Here is a 19,155-nt window from a genome sequence, read left to right on the forward strand (position 1 = left end):
TTCAAAAATATGAATTCAGTGCAATCATTATTGGTGAAATAAAGGTTTACTGAGAAAATTAATAGGGCAAAGTGGCTTTTAGGAATGATTTTGAAAAATGTTTACATTGGGGTAGGGCATTGTTCTCAGTGGGGAGGGGGACTATTAGAATCACACAACTTTTTTCAAGATCTGTGTTTCCAAATACATGCATTTTCCCCTCCCCCACCACACTCTCACAACCCTTTTGATAGGCTGAGGCAGGATAGGGGGCATAATTATATGGACAAAAGCATTCTGGATGATTCATTCATTCCCAGATTTTGTTGCACATTGCAATCACCTAGGGACCTTTAAACACCCGTCTGATGCCCAAGTCCTACCCAATGCCAATTAAATCAGAACATCTTGAGGTGGAAGCCAGGCAGTTTTTAAAGCTCCTCAGGTGATCCTAGTGTGCAGCAAGCTTGGGGAACCACTGCCTGGTTAGAGTGTAGGAGAATGAGAACTGCTTCTGACCATCTGTGGGGCTTTGGGCAAGTCAGTTTTAAGCCTTGGTTCCTTATTGGTAAAATGGGTTGTTTCATTAAATGCTACGTAAGGTTTAGTGGTCCTTTTCATCATAGAACTTTGAATTCTGTGATCTTAAAATCAAATTGAAGTTGAAACTGTTTGAAGCACTATAGAAGTATCCATCTTTGATGCTAATAACGTTATAGGCCTTTTTACAAGTGCTCACCCAACAGACCTAGTTAAAATTCAGATTTGCCTTCCCTCAGTTGTTTTGAGCTTCATTTTAGATGCTTTGAGGGTAAAGGGAAGCATATAACTTAACCAGGAGAACCCCTTTGTTGCCTAATACAAAACATCTGAATAACTTAGGACTAGTGATTTAAAGAGTGTCTGAGAGACTTCTATCTATCTGTTCGTTAATATTTTATTCAAAGTAATTTGGAAATACCTGTCATTAAATACTATACTGTGTAGTATGATGCTGCATTGTTAATACCGCTTATGTCGGGACAGCTAGACCTATCATCGATTTTGTGGGTACTTACACTTGCCATTAAATTTTCTAATTATGCAAAAGTGATTTTAAATGATTTTATTTGGTACAGAACACTTTAATTTACTCTTAGGGAAATAATGGAAAATGGGTGGGTTGGTGGATAGTGAACTAAATCAACTGAAATGCAGGGCCTAACCTTTTTTTTTTTTTTTTTTTTTTTAATACAAAAACTACCTTATGGCTTAAATTTAAGCATGTGTAGAAACGATAAAACTTGTACAGGAGGAAAGATTCTGTGGGTAGAAGGACAAATGACAGGGAATATATGTAATAAATTTATAATTTGTAATTATCAGCCAAAACTTGTCTTCTAACAGCATATTACCTAGCAGCTTGGTCCTCCTATTTTTGCCAAAGCCAACGAACTAAAACAAGGGGGGAAAGTGCCCATATAAACTGCTCTGAATTAGAGCATTTCAGGGCCACTAGACCTCTGGGAAGATCCTCTCTCCCTCCCAACCCCTCTTAAGAAAATGTCTTCATGCCTAACATGGTAAAATCAATTGTTACAGTTTTCTTTTTCCCTCCACAGTGTGACCTTAGCAATATACTACCACATAAAGAACAGGTGAGCTCTTTTCAAACCTGTCTTGTTATTCCAGCTAATTTGCTAAATATCAAGTTTAGTGTTAGGTAACAACTATAGATATCATTAGAGTAAACTTATAGAGTGCTTTTATTACAATATTGAGACCCAAAGAGTATTTGTTCCTGTGGGCTATATTTACTATATTAGAAATTAAATTTGAGAATTAAAAAATTAAATCCACTGTATGTTAAAACATGGTTTTTATGGCACTATTGGAATTTTGAGCTAGATGATTCTTTGTGTGGGGGGATTGGCCTGCATATTATAGGATGTTTAGCAGTATCCCTGGCCTCAGCTGACTAGATGCCAGTAGCACCCTCTCCCTCCCTCCACATTGTGTCTCCAGACCTGGCCAAATGTCCCCTGGCGAACAAAATCATCCCCGATTGGGAAGCCCAGTGTTAACAGAAATCATATCTTTTATTAAAAAGTAGCTATTATCCACAACAAGAGAGTGAAAAGTATGTCACTGATTTACAGCTTTGCAAATCTCTTTAATATCTGGCTTAATAGAAGGCAGCTCATTCTCATACCCTGTCTGTCTTCAGTGATTTGTTTTGGAGAAACACTATGAAGAAGAGCTGGCCTCTTTCAGATACATAGTTGGACAAAGGTGTGCTTTTAAAGCCTTCAGATAACCGTGGATGTTCTATGATGCTGCACCGAAAGTCCACAAGGGCTAGTTTCTTAAATTGTAACAGAATTTTAAATCCTGTCCGTGAACTTGTACTCTGTTAATACATTGATCTATCTGTCTTGCACACTGAATGGATCTTTTACATGTATGTGATTTTATAATAATATGCACTGATCAGTTGGAAAGTACTAGTTCACATTTCTTTATACAGTATCAAAATCTCACTTTTGTTAGTGATACTAACAAAAAAAAGACCAGCAGTCTTACCAGAAAAGTGTTTTAGGTATTGAGAAGCTGTCAAGCTCACAGTAGCTGAAGCTCCCATTGAAAGGTACAAGTTTTCCAAAGTCCTGATTTTTTTAGCTTGATAGCCTGAATTTTATCATTGGCAACAAATACTTTAGTTATTTCCTTGAAGTTTCAGGCTCACTTTAATTTAAAAAAATTTAAAAAATTTTTATTTTAAAGTAAACTCTATGCCCAACATGAGACTTGAGTTCACGACCCTGCGATCAAGAGTCACGTGCTCTACCGACTGAGTCAGCCAGGCGCCCCTCATTTTGTTCATTTTTAAGAGAATGACTATCAGTTGCACTTTCAAATAAAGATGGTGCTCTATGAAAAAAGCGGCTTGTTCGGCTCACAACTAAGTCGCAAGTGCTTTTCCTTAACTATCTTCCAGTATGCGGAAGTGTTTCATATATACTTTCTGCTTATTCAGAATATTAGAAGGGTCAAGGCTCAATAACTGTTAAATTTTCCTGCTTTACCAAAGATGTTCTTAAGTACAGCAGAATTTTTTTTCAACTGCAAGTGGCAGTGAAGACTAGAATGACTAGGTACAGTTGGCTACCACTGCCTTGATTCATGCTCAGAACCCAGCAGTTTTACTCCCTTTTATTTTTTTATACAATCACTGCAGACGTCAAAAGTGTATGAGCGAGTAATGTCTTTAATATTTCCCTCGGTTCTGACTTCCTGGGTCTCTGAAAAGGGGAACCCTAGAGACCTGTAGACCACACTTGGAGAACCACTGTTTAAATGAGCGCAATGTATTAGTGTGGTGAACTTTTAAACAGAAAGACTTTGAAAATTAAGAAGAAGATTACATTTTTAACTCAAATTATTTAAGAGAGACAAGAAGAAATACGTGATACGAATGTGTAATATAGAGAACTACAGAGAGGGAAAACACAGGGAAAACCATGAATTTCATATTCACATTTATTAAAATTCTGAAGACTTTATTGCCCACCACTACGGCTTTATGAAATGTTTTTCTGTGTTCCAGTGTGTGGTTAGAGAAGTGAAAATATATTGGCTTCAGTAGCATTGCCGGCTAGGGAAAGTCGGTGTTAAAGGCAACTCTGGCTTGGGCTGGTCATTGTAGGAAAGATTTCACAGAACTTGATGTGTTGAGTAAAAAGAGGTCAGGAAACCCTCTTACGGCCAGAATACAAAAGAGTTTATAAAACTGTTTGCTTTGTTGAAGGTTAAGCTTCTTCCACTCCCCTCTCTACTCCCAGCAGATATATTACTAAGATATTAATTCCTGAATTAATTTTTTAAATGCATTCTTATTTTATAGAGATGCAAATAGATCCTTGGATATTTTTGATGAGAGATCACATCCACTCACAGTAAGTGTCAGTTTTATTGAAGTTGTATTTTTCTCTCATGCAGTTGTGTTTATTTCATGCTGATTCGATTTGATATTAATTGCTAAAAGAAAATTACTCGCTCCAGCTTGAAGTCAGACTCATCTTTAGTCTTCTTCCCTACCCCATGTTGTGTCATCATTTTACAAAAGGAATGTTGTAGAAGGGATATGAAAGAGTAAGAACGGATTTGCTGCTTTGTCTAATTAGTGAGCCAAAGTGAGTAAACGTACCCAAATAACAGAAAATAGACCTTTTTAAAAGCTAATCTTCGGGGCGCCTGGGTGGCGCAGTCGGTTAAGCGTCCGACTTCAGCCAGGTCACGATCTCGCGGTCCGTGAGTTCGAGCCCCGCGTCGGGCTCTGGGCTGATGGCTCAGAGCCTGGAGCCTGTTTCCGATTCTGTGTCTCCCTCTCTCTCTGCCCCTCCCCCGTTCATGCTCTGTCTCTCTCTGTCCCAAAAATAAACGTTTAAAAAAAAAAAAAAAAAAAAGCTAATCTTCAGTAACATCAGACTGTATATATTTATAAATAAACCTAATGAGTATGTTATGATCTCTGTGAAGAAAATTAGAAGACTACTTAAATTTTAAATCACTTAAAATAACAGTTTTAAAAGTCACTTTCTCAGGTGCTCTACGGCCACAGGTGGCTGGTGACTGTTGCATAGGTCAGCACACACTTAGTGCCTTGTGGTTACAGGAAACTGAAAATGGTGTTTCAAAGTTGACTGCAGAGAAGTATGACTTGTCTGAACAACCAGACTTTTGAGCCTAAAAATAGTTTGCATTTGGTTAGATTGCTGTGGGGGGAAAGTAGGAAGGAACACATAACAGATTTTCCAAGGTCGTGCCTGTATTTTTCTTTAATGAATGGTGGTGAGTATTGAATCACTGTGGTATTTTAAGATCCCATTGTTTATATTCAAAAGACTGAAAGACATGTCACGCAATCAAAATTACTCTAAGGGGCACGTGGGCACAAGTAAAGACTGCTATATTACGGCCACTTAGGTATTTTTCTTTGACAGATATTTACACTGCATTTTCTTCTTCTTTCAGCGAGAAAAAGTTCCAGAGGAGTACTTTAAGCATGATCCTGAACACAAATTTATTTACAGATTTGTTCGTACTCTTTTCAGTGCTGCACAGCTAACAGCCGAATGTGCAATAGTAACTTTGGTAAGATATTTCTTCTTTCCTAAAGCATCTTTAGAAATTTCTATCTTGCGCACAGGGTATGGTCCTGGTTTTCACATAAAAGTAGGTTCCTGAAATGATCATCAGAAATGTATTAGGAGAAACCTATTGAAAGTCACATATACACATTCGAGTTTAATATAATTTGAGTTTGAGAATAATCATTATTCTTTAAAATGTTGCCATTGCTTTTCTCATCACAAAACAATTGCTATTAAAGGCAGCAGGAGCGATTTCTGGTTTCTCCCTCCATACCTCAGGACACAGATGCACACACAGCACACACATGTTCACACACAGAGGATGTGCTGGTGGGCGTGGGTAGGATGGGGGCAGTCACAAAACCATCTGGTCCACAGGCAGGCACTCATTCAATGTAGGTCTCAGCTGAGTCCCAGATTATTTCAGTATTCCCCAGACAGTTCTGACGTGGGTCCTGATTGAGAACTATTGCCTTCAGTTCTCTGTTCCTTGGACGATGGGTGTTAATCCATCCCTGGTGTCCTCTCGTGCCTGCCTGTGAAGTTGCCCAGGGTTATAGTGCCAGAAGGACTCAGAAAGGCTTTGTTAGTCAGCCTGCAAAGCTACAGCTGTGTAAGGGACCTTTGTGTTCTTCATACAAATTCCTGTGATAAGATTTTATCATTTGAAAAATAAACTCTATTTAAGTGAGAGGTGGTTGGGATTATTTTTACTGCTCCCTACAGCAGACCTATAGTGGAGGCTTACCCGCATGGTCTGTAGGGAAAGAATACTTAGGTCAATGCCTGCACTCCCTTCCTATCCAGTTAGAATTCAGGAGAGGAGGCTTACGCTTTTGAAGAGAGACCCCTCTGTGGGCACTCAATCAGACAGGCCTTTTCATTGAACTATAAACCATTTGGAGTGCTTAGCCCATGCTGGGGAGGGGCAGCAGTGGTACTTGCATCTGAAGAGCCAGGTGATGCAGGAAGGAGAATATCTGGAATGGAAGAAGGGGAATTCTGTGTTAGGTTAAGTGTGACATTACCGTGAGACAGCAGAGTGATCTTGCCTGGTCATCACTGGAATAGATGGAATCGAGCATAAACCTGAGCTGTACAGGTAGGGAATTAAGAGTAGTAGAGAAAAGTATAGACTAAAAAGTGGATAGAAGCTAGACCTGGAAGGACTAACAACATATAAGGGACAGGTCCTCAGAGGAGCGGCTAGAGTGATAGGAGAGAGAATAATAGTGGTAGGACCAGGAGAGAATAATAAAAGAGATGCCAAGATGAGAGGTTCAGTTCAAGGAGAGCGTGGTCCAGATGCCAAAAGCTGCCAATCAGTTGCTCATTCCATACCCACTGGATACCTCGTCACTATTCCCAGTGTTGGAGGTAGAGGAGACAACAGGTTGAATAAAGGTCTTGCCTTTTATATGGTTTATATTCCAGTGAGGAAGAGAGAAGTGTGTGTTTTTTTCAACTGAGTGTTAACCTAAACATTTCAGGCAGTGGTAAATAACCAAGAGAAAGCAGGGTGCAGTGATTGGAGGAGTTGCCATATTAGACTGATCGGAACAGCCTCTTTAAAGAAGTAGCGCTTGAACCGTGACCAAACTAAACTGGGGAAGATGATGAGCAAGACTCTGAGATGGGAACACATCTTGCGTGTTCAGGGAACAGCAAGTGTCCACTGGTCAGAGTGAGGAGTGAGGGGAAGAACATGGGAGATGAGGTCACAGAGGGGCAGTGCCGTATCTCATGGGGTCTTAAGGCTTACAGGCTGTGGGAAGAAGGTAAATGGTTATTTGTTTGGTGGGAAGCCTTCAGCAGATCATCCCCCAGGGGTATGAAGTGCTCTTAATTTAAGAGGCTGTCCTGGCTGCTCTGGGGAGAATAGACTGTAGCGATAGTCAGTGTGGAGGCAGAGAGGTCAGGAGGCTGTGACAGTGATACAGCTGAGGAGTGACAAATAGAATAGAAATCAGCCAGATTACCAATGAGGGTAGAGATAACAAAAATTGCCAATGGATTGGAGCAGGATTAACTTAAGGGAGGTTTGGGCCCCAGCAAGTAGGTGAATGGCAGTACCCTTTGGGTTATTGGGCAAGGCTGAGGGAGTAGACAGTTGGGGTGAAGAGCTCTGGTTTCTGTGTGTGAAAGCACCAGTAACCTCCTGAGTGACAGGGGCAGGGGGGCATACTGCCCAGGGTTAAGACAATGGGAGATGAGAAGCCAGCAGGGGGCATTTTCCCATGAGCAAAACTGAAGGAAGCTTTGTGCTGGGGGGCGGGGAAGGGCAGGTTAGGCTGGGGGCAATGTAAATACATTCACATTGGGGGAAATCTCTGGCAAAGAGGGAAACATTCTTCAAGAAGAGGGAATTGTGAGATGGGATCACGGAAAAAAGAGTTCACTTCAGTGAGAAGAAACCTCCCTTCCACTGACACTGTAGAGCCGGGGGCATGAATGATTGGGCAGGTTCCAAGTTTGCCAGGGAAGGTGATAGGAAATCAAGACATTGCCAGTGTCCTACACATGCCTCTCATTATTCCCGTAAAGTAGAGAGTGAACCTTGTTGTAAGCAAGGGTCGTTCTTAGGACACCTGAGAATGCTGGGTTTTGGGGGTCGGGAGCAGGATTTCACTAAGAACATGTAGTGTTCAAGAACCACTTGTTTTTGAAAACACAGTTGAGTTTGGACAATATTGCAAATCTGAGCTGGCAATCTGACAACCTTCAGACAGTAAACATAACTCTAAAATTGGACTTTTCTTCTTGTCAGATGGCACCCTTCTTCTTCAGAGCACCCTTTGAAGTAACGAATCCTAGCTTAGCTCTGTAATCTCTACTCAGCTGCTCACTCCACCCTGGTCTTTGCAGACTGGGCATTTGATACACAGTAAAAGAAATCATGAAATCACCTCATAGGCGGCTTTAGAGAAGCCCCAGTGATCTAGAACCTGGCAGCTGTGAGCCCTTTAAAACCAACAGAATTGAGTACGCTGTAGGTTGTGTAAGACAGGGTGAATTATCACGAAGGGATAATAGAGATGTGAAGGAGAGGGGCCAGGAGGACTGTCCTTTGTATGCGCCTATGTTCCCGTAACAGACACTAAATAGGGGATTACTCGACAGTTGGAAAGACTGGCCCAGGCACACCTGTTGCTACTTCCTGTCCTGCTGTGCCACGCAGCAGCCACTGGGAGGCTCTCTTGACCACCAGTTTTTATCTCCAGGCTCATGCCGCCACAGGACTGCTTGTGAAAAGGGGAAGGCAAACAAGTGCTCAGTATCACCAGGGTTTTACATATTCAAGTATTTGTACATTACCATGTAACCACCAGCCAGCTTTGGTACACAGCACATGGTAGGCCATCAGGCTTATTGAACGGCTTGAATCTACAATCGGTTGTACTGAATCTTTTCCCTTTATGAATGGGAAGGTTAATAGCCCAGTGCCTGTCTTCAGGATGCCCTTTGCTGAGGCGTCCAGTCATTCCTGTGACCAAAACTGGGCTGGAAATCCGCAGGGGCAGAGTAGGCAACAAGTATCCGACCTACAACTGTGACCTGGCCTCTGGCTTTGGCTGGCGGAGCAAAGTCTTTGTAGAACCTAAGACTAAAAGGCATGTCAAAAACAGATGAAATCTGTCATTCCTAACAGTTCTTATCACAGCACTTAAACTGAACTAAAATGAAAGACCAGTGCTCTACTTTTGCAGGTTTACTTAGAAAGGCTTTTAACTTATGCTGAGATCGACATTTGTCCCACTAACTGGAAAAGAATTGTTTTGGGAGCCATTCTTCTTGCCTCCAAGGTTTGGGACGATCAGGCTGTATGGAATGTGGACTACTGCCAGATCCTCAAGGACATTACAGTTGAGGACATGTGAGTTTGTAAGGTTTTGGTGAACTTTCTAACCATTTTTCAGTGCCTCCTTTGCTCCGGTAAAGTTTACATTTTAAGAATATTTTTAAAGGTTACGTTGTGCAGACAACTGCAATAGGCATTAAAATTACATACTATCTGGCTATGGTATAACAATTCATATTTCCCCATCATTAATTGATAGGTCTTGATGTGTTACTTGTAATAATCTCCTTGGTAAATTGAAGTGTATTTTTCTGGTGGTTTTTGGCATACATTTTACGGGCTTACTATCAACACAGTACAATACATATCTTCACGGCTTTCTTCAAGCTGCCTACGCGTTCCAGCCCATCTTTAAGAGGCATATGTCTGGCCTTTGAGATAAATGTTTGGCCACTGTTAAGGCCTTAGGGTCTCTAGACTATAGAGAGGTTATACCTCACCCTGACTCAGCTTTTGCTGGTCTTTCCTTTTTATCTCAAGTTCTGTTGTTACAGAAACCATGGTACAAAAGTAGCCACATGTATGAAGGTTTCAGATCCCTGTTCTTCTGCCTCCTCCCCTCCTAGGTGTATTGCTCCTGTTTAAAAATAGCTCTGAGAAGTTAGGGAGCTCCTGTTTCTCTGGCATCCCTGGGACATCACGCGCTGCCCATCCCATTGAAGAGTCTCGGGGGCACTCAGCAACCACAGTAGTGCCTCGTGGGACTTTCGATTAATCCTGAGGGTGCCCCCCACAGATGACATGTGAACATGGGAGTGAAATGCCAAACTCAACGAGGGCTTTCGATTTGGCCACCCTGGCTTTTGTGAAGGGCCCCGAGGATGGTAGGCAGAATGAGCCACAGAGGGATTCGCAGTAGACTCTCGGAGTGCCCCCCTGAGAGTGAACATGTCTTTGTGGGTGGCATTGGAGAAGATGTGGAAGAACATGTCTTGATTATACAGAACAGCATAGGAAGATTAAGATCTTGGCAGGCAGTGGCAAGTTTGTTTTTGTTACCTTTCCCTGTTGTTCTAGATAAGATCGTCATTCAGAATTACCAAAGTGCATATTTACAGCTGAAGTGAGGGTACTTCTGACTAGCAGAAGGGACCAGTCATTGTCGGTAGCAGTCAGAATGGCTTTTGAAAACAGCGTGGACGGAGTGGGTGTGGACATACTGCTTGCGGCCCCAGTAGCAAAATGGTGTAATGGCAAATAATGGATTTGAAATGAATAAAAGTGGTTTGGGAAGTTGCAGAAGCTAAAGAGACTTTGATCACCACTGTTGTCAGTCTTCAAGCTCTGGTCCCTTAAAGGAAGAAAAACGTGTAGTCCTGAACACTAGCCCTGCCGTGGCGGCAGCTGAGAACCCGTGTTGAAGCTGGCTGGGCCTCTGATTCCAGTGAGAACATCAGAGCCCGCTGGGAAGTGTGGAAGCTCGTAAGAGCGAGTTCCAGGAGCAGTGGTGGCAGTGTCTAGCCACAGGAAGACTCGTTGTAAACAAGTTTTTTACACGATCAGAGAAGCACCAGGAGCTATGTTTATAATAGGTTGTTTTGTTTACGGTCTTTGGAAACTGGAAAGTATCACAACGAAGTGTTTAATACACATTTGTGTTGTCCCCCTGCTGTTGCCTTCAATGTGTAATGGTCTCATTTTGAGTCTCAATTGAAAAATCGCTGTCTATCCACTTTTTCTTCGCACTTTCTAGCATCCACGCTTTAGAATATATTCCCTTCAAAAGAGTAAGTTAAACTGAGCAGCTGCTCTTCAGAAAATTTGCTGTGCCCGTAAATGGTGTGCTATTCAGCCATCTAGCTATTTAAAACACAACCCAGAAGACGCATATCCTATAGGCATAATGCTTTTCTTCGGTGATTAAACCTTGATTATAGACATGTTAATCCTATGAAGTACTGTATTTCTACACAATTAAAATGTATTAGTGGAGGAAATATAAAAGGGATAGTGAAGTGCATTTATTCCTGTAGTAAATTAAGTCCTGATTAGCTCATTATCAAAACATTATCTGATTTACATTTCTATAGACTTGCAGCCATATGAACAGGAAATTAAATTTGGAAGTAGGTTCGATTGGGTTTAAAATTCAACAAACGAGCACCTCATCTCTTCTGTTCATATTCTGAATGTTCTCCATACAGGAGAGCATCAGGCATTTATCGATCTGTCCAGTGGATTAAAATATTAAAACCGAGAAACCAAATAGGTTATAAAATTAGCCTCTTGCGTTTTTTCAGGTATTTGCCATTTTTATGTATTTCTCTAAAAGGATTACTGTGAACATGGTAAATTTTTAATTTATTAAATATTTGGCAAGGAACCTGTAAAGTCACGTGTAGCAGAGGACTGCTCCCAACACTTTCCTTTCCTGTTTTATTGAACTCGCCCCAGGCGGCTGTGTTCACACTCTGTTCTGACAGGGGGTGGTGACACATCTTGGGGTTGCATTCCCAATATGAGACATGCTGTTGGAGTCCAGTGCTCTATCAGAGGTCCTATCGTAAAGTGAGTTGTCTAGCCATGACATCTCTTTGATCATTCTGCCTGTCAGAGTTTAAAAAGTACATCCTGTCCTGTCATAGTGACAATCTCTTGCCCTAGTAAGACTAAGGTGAACAGAAACTTACATTTATGAATGCCCTTTGGCATAGTCCCATGCACTGGGGGAGGGGATTCCCTTTTCCATCGAATGTAGCTTATTTATTTATTTATTTATTTGAGATGAATCCTTATTGCTTCAAGAGTTTTTCCCCCTCAGAGATAATAGCAGTGGCTCTCGATGGATCCATTTGTTGCCGTGGTGATGTGCCCACTCCTTTTGTTGGCGTGTCTCTACTTCAATAAGCCCCTTCCTGTTATCGGCCCGGTGAAAATGTCTGCAAGTTCTTCAGAGCTAATAAACAGCACACATCACTCCTTTCATCTGATCACTATAGTGGGGCCTTGTGAGTGAGCGTGGAGCATGAATCGTACAGCTGCACTAATGGAACTCTGAAGAATGAGCCCCTGAGTCAGCAGCAGGAGTGCATAAGAGGGCCATAACCTCTTCCCCCTTGTCCCAAACTCAAAGTGCTGGGATGCAGAAAGGACCACAAATAGCTGTACCTTGTTGGAGCATTAGTGTATTAATCCAGCCAGGGAGCCTTTATTGTTTCAAAACAGAATTTAGAGCTCTCCTAGTAGCTCAGAATGATAGTTTTGAAGATAGCCCAGTTGACTAAAATTGTCCTGTGTTGGTTTTGTCTCTTCCCCCAGGAATGAGATGGAAAGGCATTTTTTGGAGCTACTTCAGTTTAATATTAATGTTCCTGCCAGTGTTTATGCCAAATACTACTTTGACCTTCGCTCCTTAGCAGATGACAACAACTTGAATTTTCTGTTTGCTCCTCTTAGCAAAGAAAGAGCACAGAACCTAGAGGTAAGGCTGTGAAGTCATCAGTCAGGCTTTTCTGTCAGCCACCAAAAAACCCACGTCTGTGGCTAAATCTTATTCAGCAGTGATTCGCAAAACGGAAATCTTTTCAATAAACACATCGAAGAGCTTATTAACCCTTTGGCAGCATTTTTCCGGTGTCTTTTATGATTTATATAAAGACCTCACATCATTTTAAAGAAGTATGTAGGTATCTCTTCTGTGACCATAATTCAGAATATCTTAAATCAGATTTAACCTGTTCTTAATGGTTTTCCATTTGATCCATTTGAACCTCTACCCTTCCATATAACCATTCGTGAATAATGTATGGTTGTATCCCTAATCATGTCTACATACATAATCGACTCACTGCTCTTAACTGTCTTTTACTCGGTTTGCAAATTCATGCTGGTGTTTTCTATAGATAGCACAGTTCAATCCCATGAGTTTATTAAACATAGCATTAGTGGCTCATCTGAGAGACCTGTACTTAGACTGTGTATCGCGTGTTTCGTGTTTCCAGTACTGGTGTAGGGCTTTTAATGGAAACGGTAACATACCGGAGACAAAGTAGCACATATGCCTTATGACTGTTGGTGAGCGTACAGCAGAAGTAGTCACAACTGAAATTTCAAACACATTTACAGTGGACACTTTTGGGGGTACCTTGGGTGGCACTTTGCAATCAGGTATTTTCTGCCCTGGTTGATATGCAAGTGAAACAGCCCTCTTTGGCACGTCAGGCGTTAGACCTCCTACCTTCCAATCAAGTCCAGCACGTGTCTGCCCTGGGAAAATTTGCTGAGAGTATGTGATAATCACTGCAGACTGGAAAGACGTTGACTAGCTGAGAAAATGCTGATTTTTGCCCAGGTCCACGTTCATTATGTTGAAGGAGCAAGTGTGGTGCTATTAGGAGCCTGTCACAATACGTTTCACATCTTTGGAACCCAGTTTTTAAATTCTTCTTTGCCCCAAGGATCAATCATAGCCTCTTAAGGATTTTACCTTCGTGAATTGGCAGGAAGGAGCATCCCCAGAATCTGGGAGCATAGACCCCAGCTCTCCAAGGTAGCAGTAACTGTGAAGTATCTGGAGGAGTGTGGCTGTGTGGCTTACCAATGATGCTTTTTTTTTTAAGGTTTTTTGTTTTTAAATTGTTCTTGTGTTCTGTTTGACTTTCCAGGCCATTTCCAGATTGTGTGAAGACAAATACAAAGACTTGTGCAGAGCTGCTATGAGAAGGTCTTTCAGCGCTGATAATTTCATTGGTATTCAGCGCTCTAATGCCATCCTCTCTTAAGGGAGGAAGGAGGGGTTGTAACATCACAAACCCCTCACCTACAAGGACTGGAGAAATACCACCTCTCCTGCTCAAAAACCAGCAAAGTTAGTATTTTCATCTAAAAGAAAGTCAAGAGACTCGTGGACCGCAAGGATTATGCTCATAGGAAAGAATGGAACTTGTCAATGCAACACACTCGTTTGTCCTTTTTAATGTAAACAGAGTTACAAAAACCACTCCAAAGCAAAAGCTCCAACCCACACACAGATATTTGCTTACTATGTAGGCTTATAGCTGTGAGCTAAGTGAGGTTTTAAAATTTTTAGACAAGACACTAACTACATAACTTTTATGTTTTTCTATTTTTCTTGCCCCTCCCTCACATTGCTGCATATTTCTTTAGAATCAATGCAGTATTACCATTAAAACATGGGACTCCTAACAACTCATAAAGCCACTTAGGAACAGACTGTAGCGTCGTGAGGTATCGAAGGGTTCTTCCTCCCTACTTTACCATTGAAGCTGCTGGTCGTTATTGGCAATCAGTTTCAACCAAAAAGCTGCCCAATAACACTTGTTCAGATTCTTTGCAAGCACTACTTATTAGCATTATTAGTATGTTTGGGATCATAAACAAGAGAAAGTACGTTATCGATTATCTACTTCTATTGGGTCCACGCTGCATTTCTTGTGAACTATAATGGTGCTTCTCATTTTCTGACGATTTTCCTCTTTGTTAAATGCGTGTATTAAAATATATTTTCATAATTCCAACCAACATGGTGGTCCAGTGGTAACAGGCAGGTAGTGAAATAGAAGGTGTCCTGAAAATCTTATTGCAACTTTCAGCTTAAATATGGTGTGCTTGGGCCCTCCAGGGCCCTGCTGAAGTATAAATGCCACAGACTTACAAAATATCCCTTGAAAGTTTAATTACATTTCTAGTAAACTTCTGTAGTTTTGTAAATTTTAAATATTAAGCTTTTAATTTTAATTTTTTGTTTCAGCCCCTCTTGAAGATGGCAAACATTGGCTGAAGCAAAAAATTAAAATTAGAAGTTTAATGTTTAGAATTTACAAAACTAGTTAAGTTTACAAGAAATACCTAAACTTTTAAATGGTGTTTTGTCAGTTTGTAGCATTTATACTTCCACAGGTATCAAAGCTTAAAGTTGCACTAAGACTTTAAAGATACCTTGTACCTTCATAGACACGCCCTCCCCTTTGAAAGTAGTCCTTTGCAGGGCTGTGCCGTTTACCTGCTTTGATCACCTGAGTTTCTTTTTTCTAGATTTGGTAAGGATTATGAAGAGCAATGGTAATTCACATGTAATAAACTGAAAGGAATTGGACTCTAATAGTAGTGATATGAAAGTAGGGGATAGGAAACCGCTTTTCTATCCTGCGTGTTAACCTGGCTGGAGATGTCTCCTTTCAAGTCCTGCTATTTAAGAGGAACCCTCACCTCAGGCTTTAAAGGGCAGGGAGTTAAGAAATCAATCTTCAAGGCCATTGGTAATGATGTCACCTAAACTTGAAATGTTAAAAAAAAAAAAAAAGAAAAGAAAAAAAAGATTCGTGTTCTTAACCACGTGAGATCTTTCTCCTACCTTCTCAAATGTAATCCTAGGAATTTTGCCTGTAAACACAGCATTTCTGGGCCAGGAATACTTTCTCTCAGTATAGCAAGGCTTCATATTCTATTGAGTGCTGCAGGTTCCATCATTTTTAAAGGACAGAGACATAAATGATAAATAACAGTATATAAAATATTACAATCTACCACCTCAAAAAAATGTTTTGTGGAGTTCGGAGCTTGGAGATTCAAGTATTGATTACAGTCTTATTTTGAAAAGAATGCTACAACGTATGTGGTTTTTCTTCCTCATGTTTATATTAAAAGAAAAGCTAATAAACTCTATTTTAATTAAAATATGGCTAGTGTGTAACATTCAGTTCACATAGTATTCTAACTGAAATGCTTTCAGTCAGCTCTAATAGTAGGGTCTTAAAGCATTTTCAAACTGACCATTCGTGATGGGTTTGATCCTTGCCTCTGGTTCCAATATAGTCATGTATTTCTTTGGCTTCTGCTCTTTTGGACCTGCAGGTAGTTTGGTACATTTAAAACCACTGGCCATTGGTTTTGGTACATTTAAAACCTCTGGCCATTGGCTCAGAGGCACAGTGCAGTAGATGGCATCTTTCAACGGTTCATTATTGTGCCAAGAGGGAAAAAAGCACACTGAGAGTTTCGGTAGAATATACCAGAGAGAAAGGAATTACAGGAATACTGTAGAATCAGAATGTGAGCTATATGAGGATCTCCAGCAGTTTTGAAAACCTGGAGGCTGGTTGGAAAGGGGAGCCTGGGTGCCTCAGTTGGTCGAGTGTCCTACTCGTGGTTTCAGCTCAGGTCACGATCTCACAGTTCATGAGAGTGAGCCCCCTGTCAGGCTCTGTACTATCAGCAGAATCTTGGGATTCTCTCTCTCCCTTTCTCTCTGTCCCTCCCCCACTCACGTGCTGTTTCTCTCAAATAAAAACTTAAAAAAACAAAAAAGAAAATGGAAGCACAGGAACATTGCTATAAAAAGAAAAACCACCCACATATTTTGACTTTAATATGCTATCTTCAAACTTAACATTTCAGTGAGAAATATGCCAAATCTCCATAAGGTGTCTTTAAAACTAAGACCCTGCGGCACCTGGGTGGCTCAGTCGGTTAAGCCTCCAACTTCGGCTTAGGTCATGATCTCACGGTTTGAGTTTGAGCCCCGCGTGGGGCTCTGTGCTGACAGCTCAGAGCCTGGAGCCTGCTTCGGTTTCTGTGTCTCCCCCTCTCTCTGCCCCATGCTCATGCTCTGTCTCTCAATTAAAAAAAAAAAAAAAAGTTAAAAACTAAGACCCTGTCCACTCGAGCAATGCTCAGTAAACTGAGAGTCTGGCCGTATTCTCTTCCACCTTCATTCATTACCGAAGGTCACATCATCAGCTAATCACTTTGTTCTTGAGAAACTGGTGACGATAAATGATCTGATTTCATTTAAAAGGGAATTCTGTCTCAAAACACTGTTAAGACTGTCTCCCCTTTACTATGCCAGCCACTAAGCAGAAATGCTGACACGAGGGGTCAGATGTTAAAGTCTGGCGGGGGAGGAACACTGTAAGACTAGCTTCAAGAACAAGTTGGTGGCAGGAGAACCACAAATTACTCTTTCCCCTTTGGTTTTAATTCTAGGTGGCAATATAGCCATTGTGATAAAGGAGAAGTCAAGTCAACTTAGGGTAAAGATAATAAACATCACTGAAAGCTGGTAGGTTCTCTGACAGTTGCTCCCTGAGAGAGAAGAGAAGGGTTGTATCGAACCGTCTCATCTCATTTATCTTCAATTTTAGTTTTTCTCAGTGAAATTTTAACTCTGATATATTGTGAACTGAGCCTTTATTCTTTCCTTTACAAGGAAAAGACAAAGGTCTGAAATCTATGTTTGAACCAAATGAAATTGCCATCTCTGGAGGTAAAAAAAAAAAAAAAAAATGCTTGCCTATCAGCAGTTTCATATGGTTCATTCTAAGATTCTTCGGGCCCAGTGCTTCTGGTTAAAGAGAAACTCTCCCTGCTGTATCGGATTCCATCACGACCTTTTCTTTGACATTTACGCTGAATGTGCCCCATATGCTCATACATTACTGAAATCCAACACCACTTAATCTTGGTTTTGTAACAGTGTGAGGTTCATCTCTTGGTTTAGTTTTCCTGTATGTATAAATACTACTTGATTTAAAGGAAAAACATGCTGAAGCCAGTATTCACAGGAAAATAATTCCCTCTGTATTCAGGTTATACAATGTTTTTTGGAAAAGTTTAGCTACAGCATAGAAGTTAGCTAAATTGGTCCTTCATCACCGAAACTTCTCTCTAGTCACACGTAAAACGACTACAGCTGTTCCCTCAACCAGAGGCTGCATCCTGGAGTGTGGAGCTGCCTGGAAAAGCGCTCGGCAGCCACTCCCAGGTAAGTGCTCGTTTCTATGCAGAATCTAGATTACACGCAGCATCTAGCAAGTTAAGGACCTGATTGCCTGAAGTCTTAGCCACGTACTGACCTGGTTGGCCAGACACTGTGCCGGCAAGAAAGCAGATCTGGGAACCCTTCGGCAAGGCCTGTTCCTGAGGTACACGGGTGCGGTCGGTTTGGTTTCTGAGGCAGTTTCCACTACCCTGTCTTTAATGGGTTTGGCACATGAGCCAACACGTACTTAATAGGATACAAATTTTAAGAATATCTGTGGTTTAGCATTTATAGGGTACAGAAAGAACTAAGTGAAATAGTACAGAAATGAGGAATCTCAAATCAAATGAAAGAAGGTTAACGTTCTTTTAAGAGGCAACAGGTTAGGTGGTAATGATGGGAACTGCTGCGGAGGGAACCACGTCCTCTGAGGGGGGTAGAGAAATTCAGTGATTGCCTCCGGACCTAAAGTCCTCAGGAAGGTTTCCATAGCATCTACTTCAAGACCGAAAGTCACTCTGCTAGCTCTTTCTTAAAACATCTATTCCTTCCTCCTCTTACCCTTCTCAGTTCTACTAACCTTGTCTTCTGGCACCCAGACGGGGCCCCTCTGATCTCACTGTGGGGGGAGAGTCTTCCAAGGCAGAGCTTCAGTGTGTGCACCTCCCGCCGCTGGTGAGGGTCCTCCCTCAACAAGACCATCTCCCCGCTCCACCTCTGCTAGTGCCCAGTGTGGTAGTGCGTGATGTCAGTTACTACTGTGACCTATTTCTAAAGCATTTTCATCAGGTTCCAGAAAATACAGGACTATGGGGCTCCCAGGCTGAACCGGCCCCTTGTAAGCTCCTACAGTCACCCACCGGAGCCCTCCCTGGGTTCCCCAAAGCAGCTCCCCACACACTGCCTTTGTTGACTCCCCTGACCTGCTCCCAACCCAAGATGGATCTCCTCACTCCAGGTAGCATCCCCACCTTCCAGCTCCAAGACTCATTTCAGCTGGCATTAGGAACGGGCCCCTCACTTCCTGACGTAACCCTCCTCGTCTCATGGATGGGATTCCCTTCCACCTTTTTAACACCAGCCGTCTACATCTCCCCCTTGTTCTTCAAAACTGCTTCGTCTTCCCAGTGTGAGGATGGGGCGATTGCTCGGTCCTTTACTTGCTCTATTATTTCCCAGGATACGGTCCCCAGACCACCTACCTCTCATCAGCTGAAAGTGCCTATGAAAAACGAAGCTTCTCTAAATGCAATGTGGAATCCTGTATTGGATCCTGGAATAGATAAAGAACATTAGCGGAAAATCTGGTGAGATCCAAATGAAGTCTGGAGTTAATGGTAACGTGCCAGTGTTGACTTCTTCGTTTTGACAGTGACCTTTGATGACATGTTAGCATTAGGGCAAAATGATTAAAGGGTATACAGGAACTGGATTATCTTTGCAAATTTTCTATAAACATAAAGTAA

The 19,155-nt window shown here is 41.6% G+C and overlaps 1 protein-coding gene across 3 annotated transcripts in view; it reads left to right on the forward strand.

Moving 5' to 3' along the window:
• Positions 1 to 15,606, forward strand: part of CCNYL1 (cyclin Y like 1) — a 36,526-nt gene extending 20,920 nt beyond the window's left edge. The window contains exons 5-10 of one of the 3 annotated variants that reach the window (XM_045480973.1): positions 1,581 to 1,616; positions 3,863 to 3,914; positions 4,993 to 5,112; positions 8,915 to 8,985; positions 12,229 to 12,391; positions 13,575 to 15,606. In XM_045480973.1, coding sequence (XP_045336929.1) covers positions 1,581 to 1,616; positions 3,863 to 3,914; positions 4,993 to 5,112; positions 8,915 to 8,985; positions 12,229 to 12,391; positions 13,575 to 13,691 — 559 coding nt within the window. In that variant the 3' untranslated portion in view covers positions 13,692 to 15,606. Of the gene's footprint in view, positions 1 to 1,580; positions 1,617 to 3,862; positions 3,915 to 4,992; positions 5,113 to 8,818; positions 8,986 to 12,228; positions 12,392 to 13,574 lie in introns of all 3 variants that reach the window. The other 2 variants (XM_045480972.1, XM_045480975.1) reach the window with 2 other exon arrangements.
• The last annotated feature ends 3,549 nt before the right edge of the window (positions 15,607 to 19,155 follow it).

This window comes from Leopardus geoffroyi, chromosome C1 (genome assembly GCF_018350155.1).
Source record: "Leopardus geoffroyi isolate Oge1 chromosome C1, O.geoffroyi_Oge1_pat1.0, whole genome shotgun sequence".
NCBI lineage: Eukaryota > Metazoa > Chordata > Mammalia > Carnivora > Felidae > Leopardus > Leopardus geoffroyi.